Genomic DNA, 19,802 nt, shown 5'->3' on the forward strand with positions numbered 1-19,802 from the left:
AAAAATGAAAAGGCATAAAATCATTCCCACCCATTCCATCCCTGAATACACTCCACACCCCTCCACCCTCCCTCTTATCTTAGCACCTCCTGGATGACGGGTCATCCCTGCACCTTGTCCACTGCCCTGGGTCAGAAGCAGTCGCAAGACACGGTACATCCACAAAATTGTAAATAAGCTAGAGGAAGCTGACATTGAATAAATGCTAAACAGTGACAATGATGCACCTATTGCGCATCCTTGAGTGATGCGGAAATTGCTGAAATGGTGTTAAATACAGATAAGAATGAAGAGAATAGTGATGATGTTGACATAGTGAACATGGGCAAAAAATCCCTATAGACGATATGGTGAAAACATGTGATCAATTAATTGCTGGCCTTGAACAATGTGCATTTATAAGTGAACAAGAGATTATGTTCGTCTACTCAATTAAAGATATTGCTTAGACAGAAACCTTTGCTAATAAGACAGGTGACACTTGCAGAAGCCTAAATGCTGTCTGTCACAGTGCTGCTTCATCACTTGAGAATCCTTTTCCTGGCCCATCTTCAGATGTCCAACTGCGGCATGATGATGATGATGGTGACATTGATGGACCCTCTTCTCTAAGAGCATCAAGCAAGATGTAATGTACTTAAAATCCATGTATGTTGCAGGTACCTATAAGTCTTTGTAGCCTTTTATCTGTAGCCTTTAACCAAAATAGTTTGAATATTCATATGTTTCTCTGTAGAGATATGGTAATGTTTGATTACAGTTTATGTATTTACAGTTATCATTATCCTTCTACGTATTTCATTATTTATGATCTTAATTGCTCACTATTTCATTTGTCAGTATATTACTCTGCAGATAAATTGTACAAATTTTTATATTCTTTAATTATCTCACTTATTTGTGAATTCATATGTTAATATGTAAATGTAAATGTTCTAAAATCTGAAAAAATCTGAAATCTGAAACACTACTGGTCCCAAGGGTTTCAGATAATGGATTGTGTACTGTATATGTTATTGTTATGTGTTGAGTAGACATTTGGTACAAAAGGCGAGAAAGGAAGAGAGAATACTAGAAAGAGGAGTGAATGGAAAGTGGTTGCAAATTGGTGGGGAAATGATATTGCCCAAAAGGATTTTCTTTATATCTTCTTCATCTAGTTTTACAACAAAAAATCACATATGGGCCTGGCAGTGAGAAGAGTGTAGAAGATTGGGAGGCTTTTTGGATAGATTTAAATGAGTGCATAGAGGATTTAGGGAGAAATGTCAATGTAATAGTCCTGGGAGATCTAAATGCTAGGGTAGGAAATGATCCAATTGATGGAGTGGTTGGGAAATGTGGAGTTCCAGGGAAAAATTGTAGTGAAGAGTTGATGGTGGAAATTTGTCTAGAGAGTTGATGGTAGCAAATACAGTGTTTCGGAAGAAAGTCAAGCATAAGTACACATGGGAGAGGGTGGTGGAGGGAAGGGTGGTAGATAGAGCATTAATGGATTATGTAGTGGTAAATAGGATTATGATAGGAAGAGTTAAGGATGTACATGTGCTAAGGGGAGAGGGTGGGGGAATATCAGATCATTTTTTAGTGGAAGGTAAGCTGAGAGTGGAGGATAGATGGAAAAAGAGGAAAGGGACAAAAGGTAGGGAGGTGCTTAGAGTGAACTCTTTAAATGAAAAGGAAAAGGAGAAGGAGTACAAGAAGAAGCTAAAGGAGGAGTGAGAGGTAGTGAAGGACAGAGTAGAGCTAAGTGTGGAGGAAGAATGGGGATGGTTCAAGGAGGGAGTCACAAAGTGTGCAAGGATGGTGTGTGGAACAAGAAGGACAGGAGGAAATAGAAGAAAGGGTAGTGAATGGTGGGATGAGGAAACAAAGAAGGTTGTAGAAGAGAAGAAGCGGGCTTTCATAGTTTGGTTATAAAATAGGACGAGGGAGTCATATGAGAGGTACAAAGAAAAGAAAAGAGAAGTAAAGCAAAAGGTAAAGGAGGCAAAGAGGAGAGCAGATGTGAAATGGGGTAAGAGTATGACAGAAAATTTGGAAAGTAATGAAAAGATGTTTTGGAAAGAAATTAAGAGAGGAAGAGGAGGCGAATCAAGTAGAGAAGAAAAGGTAAAAGGTGCAGATGGAGAGATTATAATGGAAGAGAAGGCAGTAAGGGGAAGATGGGCAGAATATTTAAGGGAGTTGCTAAATGTGAAGGAGGATAGGGAGGGAAAGATAGCTGCAGTGGGAAATGCTAAGAAAATGACCGTGATGAGTGAGGAAAATGGAGGAGAAATAAGGAAGGATGAAGTGAAGGCAGTTAAGATGATGAAAGCAGGTAAGGCACCTGGTCTGGATGGATGCCATGCAGAATGTCTAAAAAAAGGAGGTACAGTGATGGTGGACTGGCTGGTGAGGTTATTTAATGTTTGCTGGAGAGAGGGTAGAGTGCCGGAGGACTGGAGGAGTGCCTGTATAGTTCCACTGTACAAGGGAAAAGTGGACAAGTGTGAATGTAGTAGTTTCAGAGGGATTAGCTTGTTAAGTAATTGGTAAGGCTTATGGGAGGATCTTGATTGAGAGGATTAGGAGAGGAACATAGGGAATAATTGGTGAGGAACAGTGTGGATTTAGGATGGGTAGAGGATGTGTAGATCAGATTTTTGTGGTAAGACAGATATGTGAGAAAGCTATAGGAAAAGGTAAGGATGTTTTTTGGGCTTTTATGGATCTGGAAAAGGCTTATGACAGGGTAGACAGGAAGGCACTATGGGAGGTTTTGCAGATATATGGGATAGGAGGAAAGCTTCTAGGAGCTGTCAAGAGTTTTTATGAGAGTAGTAGAGCTTGTGTCAGGATTAGAAAAGGAGAGAGTGAGTGGTTCAAGGTAAAGGTGGGACTTCGTCAAGGATGCGTTATGTCGCCGTGGCTGTTCAACTTATACATGGATGGGGTGGTGCGAGAGGTAAATGCAAGGGTAGTGGGTCAGGGATTGGAGATGGTTAAAGAAAATGGAGAAAAGTAGGAGGTGAGCCAGCTGTTGTTTGCAGACGACACTGCGCTTGTGGCAGGATTGGAGGAGGGATTGATGAAGTTGGTGACTGAGTTTGGGAGAGTGTGTGATAGAAGAAAGCTAAAGATAAATGTGGGTAAAAGTAAGGTGATGAGATGTACAAGGGGTGAAAGTGGCAGAAGACTGGAAGTGAGCATTAAAGGAGAGCGACTGGAGAAAGTGGATAGTTTTAGATACTTGGGTGCAAATGTGGTAGGAAAAGGTGGAGGTAGAATGTAGATTGAGAGAAGCGAGTAAATGCCTTGGTGGATTAAAAAGTGTAATAAGGAATAGACATTTGGGAATGGATGCTAAGAGGAGACTGTATGAAGGAGTGATTGTGCCAACAGCAATGTATGGGGCAGAAACATGGAACATAAGAGAAGAAGAGAGAAGGAGTTTGAATGTGTTTGAGATGAGGTGTCTGAGAAGTATGATGTGGGTTACTAGGCTAGATAGAGTGAGAAATGAGGAGGTGAAGAGAACAGGGGTGGAAAGGGAGTTGGGAGATGGGGTTGATAAAAGAGTATTAGGATGGTTTGGACACATGGAAAGAATGAGTGAAGACTAGTAAAAGAGGTATGGAAAGCAGATGTGGAGGGAGTGAACATGAAGGGACGTCCTAGGATGAGGTGGATGGATGGGGTGAAGGGGGCTTTGGGGAAGAGGGGAATGTCTGTTGAGGAAGGACGGGAGAGGGCAGAAGACGGGTGAATGGAGAATGGTTGCATATGGATGATGTTGTGATGCATGAGGTGGAATGTGTGGGGGGGATGGGGGGTGAGGTAGTATGTGTGAGCAAAATTTGACGCAGCCCGAAGGGATTTCTCCCCGTCTTCTCCTTTTCTGCATGGGGGGACAGAGAGGGAGGGTCGCCGATTTAATGAAGCAGCCTTGCTGTGGATGTGCTGTGTCTTGCGACACTGCTTCTGACCCAGGGCAGTGGACAAGGTGCAGGGATGACCCGTCATCTAGAAGGTGCTAAGGGAGGGTGGAGTGTATTCAGGGATGGAATGGGTGGGAATGATTTTTATGTCTTTTCCTTTTTGGCTACCTCCCTTGTAAGGGGGAAAAAGCCTTGGTATATGTATGTATATATGTATTTAGTTTTAGAATTTATGAGGGTGTGAGTAGGAGGTTACCATATAATGAAGTGGTGGAGGTAGATATGCTTCTGCTGTGAGGCCCTGCAGTGGAAGTGATGTCTCTTGTCACATACCTTTGACCCAAGTAGTGTGGGAGGAAATAGAGATAACCATTCATCCACAAGGTAAGAAGGGAGGGATTGTGAATGGGTTCTTGGATGGGTATAGGGTGGGTATATGCTTCAACTCAGCAAAGACCTTTGGTAAATTTATGCACCACTATGAAGAAATCCACAAAGGTCATCACCACAGTGTTTGGGTTGTGTTGGCCTTTACTGGTTTGCAACCTAAAGCCCTCCTATGCTGGATGAAATAGTTTGGTATTGACAAGACTAAAATCTCTAAAAGATATTACCTAAACAAAATATGAATATATGAGGAAATTTGAAGAACACTAAGTTCACTAGAACTGGATGATTTAAGGAAAGGTTTGGTGCAAAAAATGGGAAGATAATATAAAAAGAATAATAGATAAAATACAATTTTTCTTTCCAAAGCTTGATTCACTTAATTGCACTTGGTTTCATGGGCTGCTTTTCAATTTCAGATTGGTATTCCGTTCCCAGACAGCAAGAGAAGAATCAGTCGACAGATTCTTATCGACATGAATGTTGCACAGTTGCAAGTTATTGTCAATGATCTACATACACAGATTGAAAGTAAGTAGTTTTAGTCCTGTTTAGATAATGTTGGAGAATTCTCTCTTTTTTTATACTTATCAATTCATTTTTTAGTAAACCATCTCTTGATACTGTTTCATCATAATCAGAATTGTAATCTGTATTCTTTGAATGCACACAACCTCTGCTTGCATTTGATTCCATATATAACTTTATTTGGATAACTCCCCCTCACCCCCAAATGTTTTAAGTACTTCCACCAGACTATTCTCATTTGACTTCTTTTGAGGAAATTATTTACTACTAATATTTTTCCATTGCAATTACCCTCATTGCAATTCTCAGATGTCTTTTGTGAAAAAAAGTGGAGGTTCATACAGCGCACTTGTCCAATTTTTTCTAGCACTTTGTGTAATTGTCATAAACTCCTTGGACATGACAAAAATTAACTTTGTTATGTATTGATTTATTCCTATCACCTTCCTCTATCTTCCCATGATGATTATGTCATCTGTGAGATCCAATGTTGACTGTTGTGTATACCTGTAGATACGCAATCCACTAGCCCCCATATGAAGGGGATAGTCAAGTCAAAGTATGACTGACATCAAAAGATTCATTCACAGCATCCCTCCCATCTTAACACTGTGGGGATAGAGTCACGTGCACCCCACCACACTAGGTGGGTCAAGTGCAGTACATTAAAACAATGGATACTGTTTTTACCTACATTCATGCACTTGGGATTTACCTTTCATGTATAGAGTGGGTGTATGCTATGACTAACCTACCCTTGCTTCTAAGGTGAAAAAGGCACTTTCTTATGTATGATTAATATTATTATTTATTTATTTATTAATTTTTTTTTTATATAAATCTGATGGTGATGAGAGATGAGGACAGACGATATGTGAGGATTTTAAGTAGGAAAAAAAAAAACTTCTGGAAGCAAGCAAGTGAAATGAGGAAGCCCATTGGTCACTCAGTGCAGAGATATTATGGAGCTGTCTGAAGTGATACTTATTTAAAAAATATATTTAATGTGTTTGAGATGAAATGTCTGAGAACTATGGTAAAGGTTGTAAGGTTGGATAGAGTGAGAAATGAGGAGGAGAGGGGGGCTGGAAAAGGAGATAGCAAATAGGTATGATGAAAGAGTATTGGGATGGTTCGGACACATGGAAAGAATGATTGAAGAAAGATTAGTAAAAGTTGTGGAAAGCAGAGGTGGATGGAGTGAACTTGAGTGGACGACAGATGATGAGGTGGATGGATGGGGTGAAAGGGTATTGAGCAAGAGGGGAATGTTTGTTGAGCAGGGAAGGGAGAAGGCAGGAGATAGGAATGAGTGGAAAATAGCTGTGTATAGATAATACTGTAATGTGAGGAAAGGAGGGGTGGGGGTATGGGGAGGTAGGGAGTGGTTATATGTGAATGATATTTTAATGTAACCCAAAGGGATGTTTCCCTGTATTCTCTTTTTCTACATGAAAGCATGGAGAGGGGAGTCGCTGATTAAGTGGAGCTTGCTGTGGATGTAATGTGTCTTGATGCATTGCTTCTGACCCAAGGCTGTGTGGGTGGGGGATACTTTTTTTTTTTTTTTTTTTAGGGGGGGGGGGAATGTCACTCCCACGGGCTTTGTTTGAGCCTGTGCAGTGGTGTTTATGGAAGACACACCTTATAGAGAGGAAGTGGGATGGTGTAGCTAGTCAGAGGAGCATAGGGGGCAATGGAAAAGAGAGGCTACAGCTGTTAGAGCGGCAGCAGATGCTCTAGTAGCTGACGGAGCTCATAGGGGCTTTGGAGGCAGCAGAGGCAGCTCACATGACCTTCAGGGGGCGCCAGTGGTCCCCATCTAAGGAAAGAAGTGGCGGGGAAATTGCTCAGGTAGTGGAGGAGGTTGGCATTTTTTGTGCGGCAGTGGTTCCACCATCTTTCATGGTGCACTTGGGATTAAATTGCCTGAAGCAACGGTCCTCGAGACACAGCCTGAAGAGCAGCTTTTCTACCCTTTTGGGAGTGGAGCAGGGGAGGACTAGAGGTTCATATTTACCTAGTTGTATCATATGGGAAAGGAGCTATGCTCGTGGTGACCCGTCTTTATCTTTCAGCATCAAGTTTTTTCTTAAAATCTTGAATAGTATTTGCACACACTGTTTCTTTATCTAAGTTAGTCCAGATATCCAGCACTCGGTGTGGGAAGCTATTTTTTTTTTTCAGATCTCTTCTATAATTATCCTTTTTGAGTTTCTTCTCATGACCTCTTGTTTTCCATTGTCGTCTTTTAGTAAATCATTCCTATCAAGGATTTCCATTCCTTTCATGATTCTATAGATAGTCAATAGATCACCTCTTTCTCTTCTCTGCTCCAGTGTTGGTAGTTCCAGTTTGGATAATCTTTGTTCGTATGTTAATTTGGAAAGAGCTGGTGCCAACTTTGTCATTGCTCTCTGTATTCTTTCTAATTTCCTTATATTCTTTTTAGTACTGGGTGTCCATAGTGTCACTGTGTATTCCAGTTTTGGTCTAATCAATGTAACTAATATTTTTTTAATCGTTTCTTCATCCAAATAGTCAAGTGCCACTTTCATTGACCTTAATAGGTTGAAGGTTCCTCCGACTATTTTATTGATATGTTTATCCGGTGTCATGTCTTTGCTGATTATTACTCCAAGGTCACTTTCTAAGTACACTTTTTTTATTTCTTCTTCACCAATTTTATAATTTTTTGAAATTTTGTTTTTACTTTTTCCAAACTCCAGTATACCATATTTCTTGATATTGAAGTTCACTTCCCACTTTTGAGTCCATTTCCAGATTTTGTCCAGGTCTGATTGTAAGGAATCACAGTCCTCTGTTCTTACTTTCTCTAGTATTTTTGCATCATCTGTGAAGAAATTATTATAACATTCAACTCCTTCATCCATGTCATTTATATATATGGCAAACATGATTGGAGCTGGCACTGACCCCTGTGAGATACCACTTATCATTTCTTCCCAATTTGAGTATTTTTCCCAGTCAGGAAGTCCTCTATCCATTCTAATAATTTACCTCCGATGCCACCTATTGATTCTATTTTTCCCATTAATTTCTTGTGTGGTACCTTATCAAATGTTTTTTGTAGGTCTAGATAGGCACAGTCTGCCCATCCATCCCTCTCTTGTATTATATCTATTATTCTCGAATAGAAGCAGATCAGGTTTGTTGTACATGATCTTCCTTGTCTAAATCCAAATTGATTTGGGTTCAGTATAGTTTTTTCTTCCAAGTATAACCCATCTACTTTTGATCACTTTTTCACATTTTTTTTATACTGTGCTTGTTAGGGAGACCGGTCTGTAGTTAGTTGGATTTTCCCTGTTTCCTCCTTTATATATTGGTACAATATTTGCATTTTTCCAGTCCTGTGGTACCTTTCCTTCTTTGAGCGAGCATTTGATTATATTGTATATTTTATTTGTTAACTCCTCTACGCATTCCTTCAATATCCAATTTGCTGTTCCATCTGGACCATGTGATTTTCTGACATCAAGGTTTTTTATTTGGTCTCTGATTTCCTTTATTGTTACAGTTATTTCCTTCATTGGGGCGGGGGGGGCGATTTCTGTCTTTTCCCTCACAGTTAGGTGAGTTCTCCATTGTGAATACCGATTTGAAATAATTGCTCATAATTTCTGCCATTTCTTGTTTTGTATATTCATGACTTCCTCGGCACAGCTTTTCAATTTCTTGTTTGTTTTTTAGGTTACCATTCACATATCTGTAAAATAGTTTAAGGTTGTTCCTTGCATTTTTCTATTATTTTCATATTTTCTATTTTCTTCTCTGCATATTTTTACATAATTGTTTCTTAGTTTGATGTATGTTTGCCATTTGGTCTTTTTTTTTTTTTTTTTTTGTCTTTTTTCTTGCTTTTGTTGTGGTACATATTTGTTCACTCCCTCATTATAAATTTCTTTTAGTATATTGCATTTCTCGTCCATCCTTGTTTCCTTTAGGAATTTTTCCCAATTTGCATAACAAAAGAATTTTTTTAAGTTTCCCAAAATTTTTGTTGTTGTACATTGGTCTTCCTATTCTGTGTTTCTCATTTCTTCTTAGGTCTATTTGCTCTTTTAGTTCGAATTCTATTATTAGTACATGGTCACTCTTTCCTATTGGTGTTTTGTAATCTATTCTGCTACAATTTCAGATTCTGACATAAGTATTAAATCCAGTCTCAAAGGTTCCTCATTGTTTCTGTATCTGGTATTTTCCTTTATCCATAGAGTCATTGTGTATTCAATGGTCATATCGAGTAGCATGCTGCCCCATATGTCTTCTCCACCCACTGTCATTTCTTCCCAACACATTTCTTTTGAGTTAAAATCACCCATAATTACTGTATTTCCTCTTTCAGTATATCGGACAGTTCATACTTAGTATGTTCCAACAATTTGGAATGATCGTGTTCTTTCCAGGGGTACATACACTACTACAAATTTTCTACTTTTCATGTGGTTGCTTTCCATCTTTATCATAATTGATTCTACATTGTTTTTTCCTCCTGTTAACTTTGTCACATTTAAGTCTTTCCTGGTCAGAAATAACACTCCCCCTTGTTTTTCCTTTCTATTCTTCATCCAACAGTTGTATAGACCTTGTCCCACAGTATTTGGTGGTAGATTACCTTTTAGTTTAGTTTCTACTATTCCCATTATGTCCAGTTTTCTAATGCCAGATAGTCATTTAGTTCATTCAGTCCTGAGATCATTCCATCTATGTTGGTATAGGCTAATTTTAATTTTTTTCTTTCTAGTCTTTTTCTGTCTGCTTTGTTTCCTTTTTCCTGACATACCATTTTCTCAGTCTCAGGTCTACCACTCTCCAAAAAGAAAAATTTCATTTCAGTCTCGGTTCTTTTTTTCCTTTTTTTTCCTTTGCTTCATTTCTAAGCTCTTTCTCTTTTTCTTCTCTCATTTCTTTTTTTATCCATACATTTTTGTGTTGTTCACTGCTTGATAGTTTTGCTGTTCTAGATAGTACTTCCTCTGCAATCATTTGTGACCTAAGTTTTACTTTTAGTGGCCTATATTGTTTTTCTTTTGAGTATCTACCTATTCTATAATTTTCTTCGACTTTAAAGTTTGACCCTCCTCTTGAATCTCTTTTAGAATTTCTTTAGTGATCTCTTTTTCTTCTTTTTCTCTCTGATACCTAGGAACATCATGCTTTTTTTTAATACCATAGATTACAATCAATCTTTTTGTTCACTGTATCCCTAGCCAAATTACCTTTCTCTTTAATCACTTGGATTACCGCTTCCTTAGCATTCTCCTTTACTTGCTGTTCAACTATTTCTTTAAAAGATAATTTTTTACTTTCCTGTTCCACCCTCCACTGTTTCTTTATTTCTTGGAAGTCATTTTCTTTGATCTTTTCTTCCACTTTCTCAGTCAATGCTTGTATTTGATCCTTCATCTCTTTCTTTAATGCCTCACTCCTATTCATATCTTCATTTTTCAATCTCTTATTTTCTCCCATTATCTTATTCATTTCCATTTTCAACTCATCTATTTCCCTGTTATTTTCTTCATTGGCCTTTCTTAATAGAGCTACTTCTTTGTATATAATTTTGCACTCACTTTTGAGTTTGATTATTTCATCTAACAATTCATTGATTTCCCTATTTCTTATTATATTTTTAAACCTGGGTTCTCTTTCCGTATCTGTCCCTCTATATATATTGCTATTGTCCCTGTTGAACCCCGAGAAAATATTTCAATCAAACCTTTGGTATGTCTTTGGGGTCTCGTTCAAGCACTTTTTTTTTTTTTAGTATTACTCCAAGTGGAGATTCAATTATACTTACGTCTAGACATCTTTTTGTAGGTTCTTTTTCCCTAAGTCCTTCATTTTTTTCTTCCATTATTGTCACTGATCATGAAAAAAGAATAAATGAATAAAGATATGTGTTTGAGATCAGGTGCCTGAGAAGTATGATAGGGGTTACTAGGCTGGATAGAGTGAGAAATGAGGAGGTGAGGAGGAGAACGGGGATAGAAAGGGAGTTGGAAGATAGGGTTGATGAAAGAGTATTGTGATAGTTTGGACACATGGAAAGAATGAGTGAAGAAATATTAGTAAAAGAGGTGTGGAAGGCAGAGGTGGAAGGAGTAAACATGAGGTGGTGACCAAGGATGAGATGGATGGGTTAAAAGGGGTATTGGGAAAGAGGGTAATGTCTGTTGAGGAAGGATGGGAAAAGACAGAAGATAGGGGTGAATGGAGAATGGTTGTATATGGATGATGCTGTGATGTATGAAAGGGAATGGGTGGGGTATGGATTGGGGTGAGGGAATGTGTGTGAAAAATATTTTGATGCAGTCTTCTCTTTTTCTTCATAAGGGGATGGGGGGGTCTCACTGATTTAATGAAATGGCCTTACTGTGGATGTGCTGTATCATGCAACACTGCTTCTGACCCAGGGCACTGAGTGAGATGCAGGGATGACCCGTCATCCAAGAGGAGCCAAGATAAGAGGGAGGGAGGGGGTGAATGGGAGTGGATCTTATGCCTTTGTTTTTTTGGTTACCTCCCATGTAAGCTTTATGAGGGAAAAACCTTTGGTATATGTATGTATGTATGTATATATTACAAATTGTTTAGTGATCTGTGTAAATGTTTGTTTGGAAGCATTGCTTGGTAGTGGGAGTAGGTTGTAAATACTTTAGTAGAATGCTACTGAAGTTGTTTTTGTATTGTACCTAGTGGGTTATGTTTGTGTGATGTGGTGTGAAGGGTGGGATCAACGGTTCTAGTGTAGAATTGTGTATGTATCATTCACACGTCATCTTAGCTAACCTCTCTGAAATACTGTACTCCTTATATTTTGTGTAATTCCTTCTCCTGAAACAAAGCCTTTTTGACATATTTGACTGTATAGTCAAACTCTAGGAGGATAGAGTTACTTTTACCTAATGGTGGTCCGTAAGTAATGTTTACTTCACTTCCTAATCTCATAATGTATAGGTTTAGTGTTGCTTGTTTGACTCCCCAAATTCGTGTTGGCTCATCTGTATGTTGGTGGAATAGGAAATATAATTAAGTTCAAGAAACTGCAACCTCAACTTTGTTCTTCCCTTTTCGCCATTCTTTCCAATTGACAGTTTTGGCTTTTGAAATCCTTTAGCAGTAGTGATCTGTAATTTCTGTCATGACTTAGTTTTTAGTACCATATCTTTCAAGGTACTCTTGAACTTAGATTATTTTGTTTCTTCCCATTTGTTAGTGAAGGGCATTGTAGATGCTACACAAGTCATGTTTTCAATGCATTTTTTTAGTTTAATGGATGACTTATGTTTTACTTTCATCCTTTTGTTTCAAGCACTTTGGCATGCAACTGTTTCAGGCTGAGAATCTGTACATCCTCCATTTTTATCCCTCTGTAATTAGTATCCTTCAAATTCATGCCCAACCTCTTACCCTCATCACTCGATGTGCATCTTGTCACCTTAATTTTGCTCTCCTCACATGTATCCTATCAAACTCTGCCACCAAATGTCTCTCTACGGACTTGTCACAAGTGCAGTGTCAACTGCAAACAGTGCTTCCTTTGCCCTTTCTTCTGAACCTGGCTCAATGTCCCATACTCTTTTCACTTCCTTTCAAAATGACTTTTTATTTATTTATTTATTTATTTATTTTTTTTTTTTGTAAATTATCAAACACCTACCTCATTTCACATTTGCTCTCCCCTTGGTATCCCTCACTTTGTATTTTGTTTCCACTCACTTCATATATCTTATGTACTTCCTCATTTCTATGCTTGCCTCTTTTTTGCAACTCTGCCCTCACCTCTTCATCCAATCATCCACTGCCTTTCCCTTTGTTCCCTACTACTTGTGCATAAACTCTTGACTGCCTTTAGCTAACTTCTCCATATCCCATATATGTATAACACATCTATATACCAAGTGCTTTTTCACCCTTACAAGGGAGATAGCAAAGTCAAAAGACACATTCTCACTGCCACCCATTCCACTCCCATCCACCACCCGTTCCTCACACTCATCTTAGTGCCTTGTGGATGAAGGGTCATCCCTGTATTCAGCCCACTGCCCTGGATCAGAAGCAATGCAGCAAGACACATTACATCCACAGCAAGCGCCCTCCATCACCACATGCAGATACAGAAAAAGATAAGATGGGCAGAAATCCCTTTGGACTGTGTCAAATTATCATTCACACATAACCACTCCCTGCTCCCCTCCCCATACCTTGCCCTCTCCCTTCCTTACATCATAGTATCATCTATACACAGCCATTCTCCACTCACACCTATCTCCTGCCTTCTCCCTTCCTTGCTCAACAGACATTCCCCTCTTACTCTAAACACCTTTCACCTCATCCATCCATCTCATTCTTGGGTGTCCCCTCAATTTCATTCCACTTCTGCCTTCCACACTTCCACAATGTATAATGTATATCTATCTATATGTATACCAACAGCTTTTCCCCCTTACAAGGGAGGCAGCCAAGTCAGAGGCACATACTTATTCCCACCTATTTTACTCCCACCACCCCTCCCATCTGAGCTCCTCATAGATGATGGGTCATCCATGCATCCGTCAACAAGATCTGGAATTGGACTCAAAAGTGGGAAGTAAAATTCAATATAAAGAAATGTAGTATAATGGAAAGAGTAAAAACAGAACATCGAAAGATTACAAAATTGGTGAAGAAGAGGTGAAAAAAGTAAACTCGGAGAAAGATATTGGAGTGATGATCAGCAAGGACATGACACCGGATAAGCATATTTATAAAAGATTCAGAGAAACCTACAATTTATTGAGGTCAATTAAAATGGCGTTTGCTTATTTGGACGAGGAAATTATAAAAAAAATTCTAACTACACTAATAAGACCAAAACTTGAGTAGTACACAGCAACACTATGGACACCAAGTACCAAAAAGAATATAGAAAAATTAGAAAGAATACAAAGAGCAACAACAAAACTAGCACCAACCCTTTCCAAACTGACATATGAGCAAAGACTATCCAAACTATAATTACCAACTTTGGAACAAAGAAGGGAAAGAGGAGAACTGCTCACTATAGAATAATGGAAGGAATGGAAGTCTTAGATAAGAATGACTTGTTAATATGGGATAATGGTAAAACAAGAGGACACAAAAAAGAAACTAAAAAAGGATAGTTACAGAAGAGATCTGAAAAGGAAAAGCTTCCCACATGGAGTGATAGATACTTGGAACAAATTAGACAATGAATTAGTGTGTGCAAACACTATTCAAGATTTTAAGAAAAAACTTGATGCTGAGAGATACAAAGACGGGTCACCACGAGCATAGCTCTCTTCCCGTATAATACAACTAGGTAAATACATAACCACTCCCTAACCACCCCATCCCCGACTCAAGTGCCTTTCCAAATTTGATTTCTTTTAATGCTACTAGGACTTCGTCTTTTGTTATTGCCTTATCATTCTACCTCCATCAGTCATCTTGATATCTCCCACCACTACAGTCAAAGCCTCCCTGTCCTCCACATTTAACTGGGCGGAAGGGGGAATCTACTGTTTATTTGGTGATAGGTTTCTCCAGATTCTCAGGCCTATGCAAAGTTTGAGTTCTTTATATGTTTACTTTTTTCACTCCTACTTGTAACTAAATATGTGTTTGCATGGTTATGCTTATAATTAAATGTATATTTATTTACCAGGTAATTTACATTACATAACATTTTTCAAATGAACTTGTACTCATTGACGTATGTTAGAGGATTTATTCCATGTAAGCTATGGCTTGAAATTAGTTGGAACCATATGTGAAATGCTAGCTAATTATGTCTTATATGTATGATGATAAGTGTGAGTGTGCTCATATGTATCCAAACTCTTGAAAACCTTGTCCTCACTTAATAAAACTGTTATAGTGAGTAGGAATATTTTTTATGATAATTTTTGTTTGATAAACTGATGTGGGAATACTTTTGCCCTATTTTCTTTTCTATTGTGCTTTTTAAAGAGCTTTTTCATGTATTATACAGTGTCGTATCCATTTTTTTTTTTTTTATATATATATATTTATCTATGGTACATTTTTTCATGCAAGTCATTTTGTATTCCTGCATGCTGTTGTGCTATAGAAACTGTTGGTTATCATTAGAAGCTTTATCATCAGATGTAACCAAGCAAATGAATAAGGTGTTTGTAAGACAAACACCTTATAGATATGTAGTGCAACTGTGCTTCTTCTGTTTTGCAGCCAGCTTTGTCATAGTGACATAGTGCAGAACATCTCCAGATGATTTTCTCTTCCATAGTATAAAAGGTGGCCTCCAGATGTTTGCCTTGCTTTATAACAGCGATTGTTTTTCTTTCGTGCACAGGTTTGAATGAAGATCTTGTTAACCTGTTAATGGAGAGAGATGACCTCCACATGGAACAGGACTCCATGCTTGTGGACATTGAAGATTTAACTAAACATCTGTAAGTCATGTTCAAGTTGACTTGTAGTGAGGAGAAGAACTTTTGGGTAAAGACACAAGATTTCTTTCTCTGCCATTCTCTCCTCTTTTTTCTCTCTGATGTACAACCTTCTTCACTTCTGTACATGTGGGAAATAAGGTCAATGTAGAGTTGCCACAAGGTCGCTTTGATCCCTCTCTCATCTTATCTGTATTGTTATATTTATGTATTATGTAAAATGGTTTTCCATGAATGTAATATGGACGAAATTGCTTTAAATATAATTAGTATTCTGTTGCATGGGTATGCAAACAGAAATTAATGTAAGAGAAAACTGAAATGTTACAAGGTTTTGAAGACAATTGCTCTGTGTTTTCAGTTTTACTTTTTTTAGTCAAGTGTTGTTTTATATATATATATATATATATATATATATATATATATATGTATGTATATATATATGTATATATATATGTATGTATATATATGTATGTATATATATGTATATGTATATATATGTATATATATATATGTATATATATATATTTTTATTTATATATATATATATATATATATATATATATATATATATATATTAGATTAAGATTTCCAATGAAGCAAATTCATCTTTGCTTTTTGGATTCCACCTCTGTATATCATCAGCCAGTAAGGTTTATGCAAAAATTCAGTTCAGGATTAGTTAAGGAGGTTGAGCACATGGGTGGGAGATTGGCTAGAAGGATGTGATACAAGATATTAAAGATAATGTGCTTGGACTCTTGCACTCATCCTGGGTGAAAATATATATCCTATCACTTAAAGTGTGATTCATAATATCCTTTTAAAATATAAAATGTAATTTTGTGGGGGGCCATAAATAGTCATAAAAACCTTGGCAAGCAAAGGGTCAACCCTTTTCCAGGTTTGCCTTGTCTAACAACAGTCAAAATGAATATGAAAGGCATCCATAATAGTGAATGGGTTAAGCAGCTTTCATGTTCTTCATATGAATGTACAGAAATGTTCTTCTGTAATTCTGCTGAAGAGTGTGTCATAATAGAATCTTTGGATCTACACTTACTCCCCCCTTTTATTAACATCCCATTTAGTATTTAATAGCAAAGTTATTGGTAGTTCACCATATGCATTAAATTTCTATTAATTTCCTGCCAAGCGATTTGGAACAGGTGGCAAGGACCAGTTTCATGAGCATTTGGTAGTAATTTGTAATCCTTTACTGGGCAAAGTTTCCCTTAAGCTAAGTATAATAATCTGGCATTACCCAGAATAAAGAGTATCAATGCCCAATTTGATCTTTGCTTAACAAAGATTATTTGAAGTAGGCTAGTATGTTAGATTTTTTTTCTTTATTTTTTCTTATGTTGTACAAGGTTTGGAAGTTCCTAGTTTATCTGTTCTTAAATTCTTTTGTAACTTGAACCACATCTTTTCTTAAAATTTCATATTTGGACTTTTCCCCTCCCAGGAGCTTGTAATAACTTCTTTTATCAAATTACTTTCCCTAATTTCTTCTTGTACTATACTGTCATATAATTGTAGTCCACTGATTTCTGTTTTGGTGCCTGTTTTAATTTTCTTAGACACATAAACTTCATATAACTATAGTGCAATTAGTTTTGTAATCAGTACCAGGGTAAGACAAGCACAACCAAACAAACAACATAAAAACAACACTGGTAGCATATTACTCCACCATCTACAACAACTGACCTCCACATTATACAACACATTGATACAAAAAATACACACACACTCAGATAAAAAAATGGGTACTTCAAGACCCGTCAAACTCCCTACTCCACCAAACCCCTCCAGACATCAGCAATACAGTTAGGAATGCTAACTGTGGAAGTGGTCCTTGGGAGGTTTCATGTTAAAGAAGTTGATGAGGTATCAAGGACTTACTTCATTATATCATATCTTTGGTCGGTTGAATGTTATAAACCATTATAGGATGTCATCAGAAGTTTGGAGAATCATAGTAGGTTGATGTACACATTACATACTAAAAGTTCTCAAACATTAGAGAAGACATAGCAGCTCATATTTTGTGCCCTTGGAACTGCAACAAAGAAAGTTATGTTATGGCTTGTTGTGCAGCATTTAATATATAATAATTGAAAACATCTGCTTATCTTTTAGTTGGTGGTGCAGAATATGAATTTGTATGGATGTTTGAGGACTTTTTGTGGCAAGTGTATATATGTTTTTAACATTCATAGGAAGGTTGAGTGCAAAAGGCCTGTAACATTCTGAAATTTAAGCATAATCAAAAAAAGAGGCCATATATGTCTCAGGCCAGTTGAACTGAACATGTTGAGAGGAATTCAAATCGACTCTGTGTTTGTAGTAGTTTCCTTTCTAGTCCCATAAACAGAACCACATATCAGAGAACATATGCACACTTACACTCAATTACAGACTATTTATTCTCTTAATTTGTATTTCATTTGTATTTACTTGTCCTGTAGAAATGTATTGATAATGTTCTTTTAAGTTCATTTAAGTAGTGTCTTTGTTTTTTCCTATGTCATTTTAGTATTCAGAATATGTTGCATAGATCTCAAGTAAAGACTTTTTAGTTGGCATCATCTTTCTTCTAGTTTGATCTAGTTTGAAAGATTTACCATTTTCTAAACAGTGGTGCCAAGGAGGGAATGCTAAGAGTGCCAAAGGATGGCTCCTCCACCTCCTCCCCATCACCCTCCACATCGCTGCGATCTCTACAAGGCATGTCACCCAAGACAAAGTCTCGTTCAATTAAATTAAAGGGACTTGTTAAGAAATGATAGGCAATTTTTTGGTAATTGTATCATTGCCAATCTAGGACATGTAACATTTCATTCAAATTGGGTAATATGTAGAAACTTTTGATCCAGTTGCATGATACTTTTCTAATTTTTCTCAACAAAGAACTTGAAAGACTTAATGTCATTTTTTTTCTTCATCTTGTAAAACAGACTGAAATGGGCTGCTTATGTTTAATACTGGAGCAAAATATAATGTCAAGAAATGTGGCAACCTAGTTCATAATCATCAGAACATGTTAAGGTTGTCTGCAGTGATTAACACCAGAAAGAGACAAGTATAAGTTTGGTTTAATCCACTGTCGTCAGCACTTTGCTATGAGAAGGATTGTGTGGATGAACATATACAGAGGCTACACTTGGTGCTAAGCAGAGAAACATTTGTGCTGTTAAGAGATTAAGAAGTAAGTACTGTATATATTTGTAACCAGGAATGCTGCAATGTTGGGTGTATCAGTGGTGAACTGAAAGTCGGTTGAAATGTGCATACGATACACATTCTTCTTGTAGCAGATGCCCTGAGCAACTGTGAGGTTATCTGGATCTGTGGGAAATAGCTGAACAGAAGCTGAGATCAGTTTTGCAGATTACATTGTAATGATTTGGAGGCATGTGCATTTTATTGAAAGCTGGATACCTAAGAGGAAATGTTGTATTTGATGTAAAGAATTTATTGCAAAATGTGAATAAAGGACTTGGAGTAAAAAGTGTTTCATGTATTAAAAGAGGTTATGGACCTTCTTGTTTCATAATCTTTTACATGGAAATGTAATATTGTCCACTTGGGGGAACAGTCTTCTAAGAGATAGAAAGAGTAAAATATATGGCATGCATTACATGGATCATAAAAGAAAAAATGCATTTGAGATCACAAAAAAAAAAAAAATGAAGTAAGAAAAAGTACAGATTTAAGCTTTCCATTCCTTTGGCTTAATCCTGATAATCATGCTCTCATTGGTTCCTTTCCAAATGTATATAATGTAAACAGATCATTATGACACTGAATTCTTGTGTTACAATATAATAATTATGTTATTGTATGGTGGCAATCAGTGCAATTGGTACCACAAAACTTTACCTCTCCTGCCTTAACTTGGTCTACATTCAATTTTTTATTTTTGTAAATATATTTAAAATCCAAGGCTTTGTCTTCTTGCCATTTTAAATAATGCAATAATGCAGAGTTGAATTAAACATCCCCCCCCAAAAAAAATATATATATATTTTACCTTCACCTTGTTTGAATAAAATTTTTAATGTTATTATTGTGGATGTTCTCTGCCCCCTCAAGCCAAGTAGATTTATATCTCTTGAAATGTTAATGTTTCTTGTGGAAGCATCGCTGTGTATGTTGTCTACATATTAAGTCCATTACAAAAATAGAAATGGGATTTTCTACTGCATTTGTATGTGAATATATACTTGTGTGTATGTATCTGCAAACACACACACACACACACGCACACACAGTATGTGCAAACACTATACAAGATTTTAAGATAAAATTTGATGCAGAGAGATACAAAGACGGGTCACCACGAGCATAGCTCCCCTCCCGTATATTACAACTAGGTAAATACACACACACACATACCTGGACGAAGAAATGGTGAAGAAAATAGTAGTCACTTTGATAAGACCAAGATTGGAGTATGCAACCACGACGTGGTCACCAAATACAAAAAAAAATTCATAAC

The 19,802-nt window shown here is 37.2% G+C and overlaps 1 protein-coding gene across 4 annotated transcripts in view; it reads left to right on the forward strand.

The window, feature by feature from the left end:
• The window catches only part of Schip1 (Schwannomin interacting protein 1), a 438,711-nt gene extending 419,870 nt beyond the window's left edge, over nt 1-18,841 (forward strand). For 2 of the 4 annotated variants that reach the window (XM_076179629.1, XM_076179630.1), the window contains exons 10-12: nt 4,730-4,841; nt 15,199-15,298; nt 17,940-18,841. In XM_076179629.1, coding sequence (XP_076035744.1) covers nt 4,730-4,841; nt 15,199-15,298; nt 17,940-18,087 — 360 coding nt within the window. In that variant the 3' untranslated portion in view covers nt 18,088-18,841. The remainder of the gene's footprint in view (nt 1-4,729; nt 4,842-15,198; nt 15,299-17,939) is intronic. The other 2 variants (XM_076179631.1, XM_076179632.1) reach the window with 2 other exon arrangements.
• The last annotated feature ends 961 nt before the right edge of the window (nt 18,842-19,802 follow it).

This window comes from Oratosquilla oratoria, chromosome 43 (assembly GCF_046742065.1).
Source record: "Oratosquilla oratoria isolate Oo_2021 chromosome 43, ASM4674206v1, whole genome shotgun sequence".
Classification (NCBI taxonomy): Eukaryota; Metazoa; Arthropoda; class Malacostraca; order Stomatopoda; family Squillidae; genus Oratosquilla; species Oratosquilla oratoria.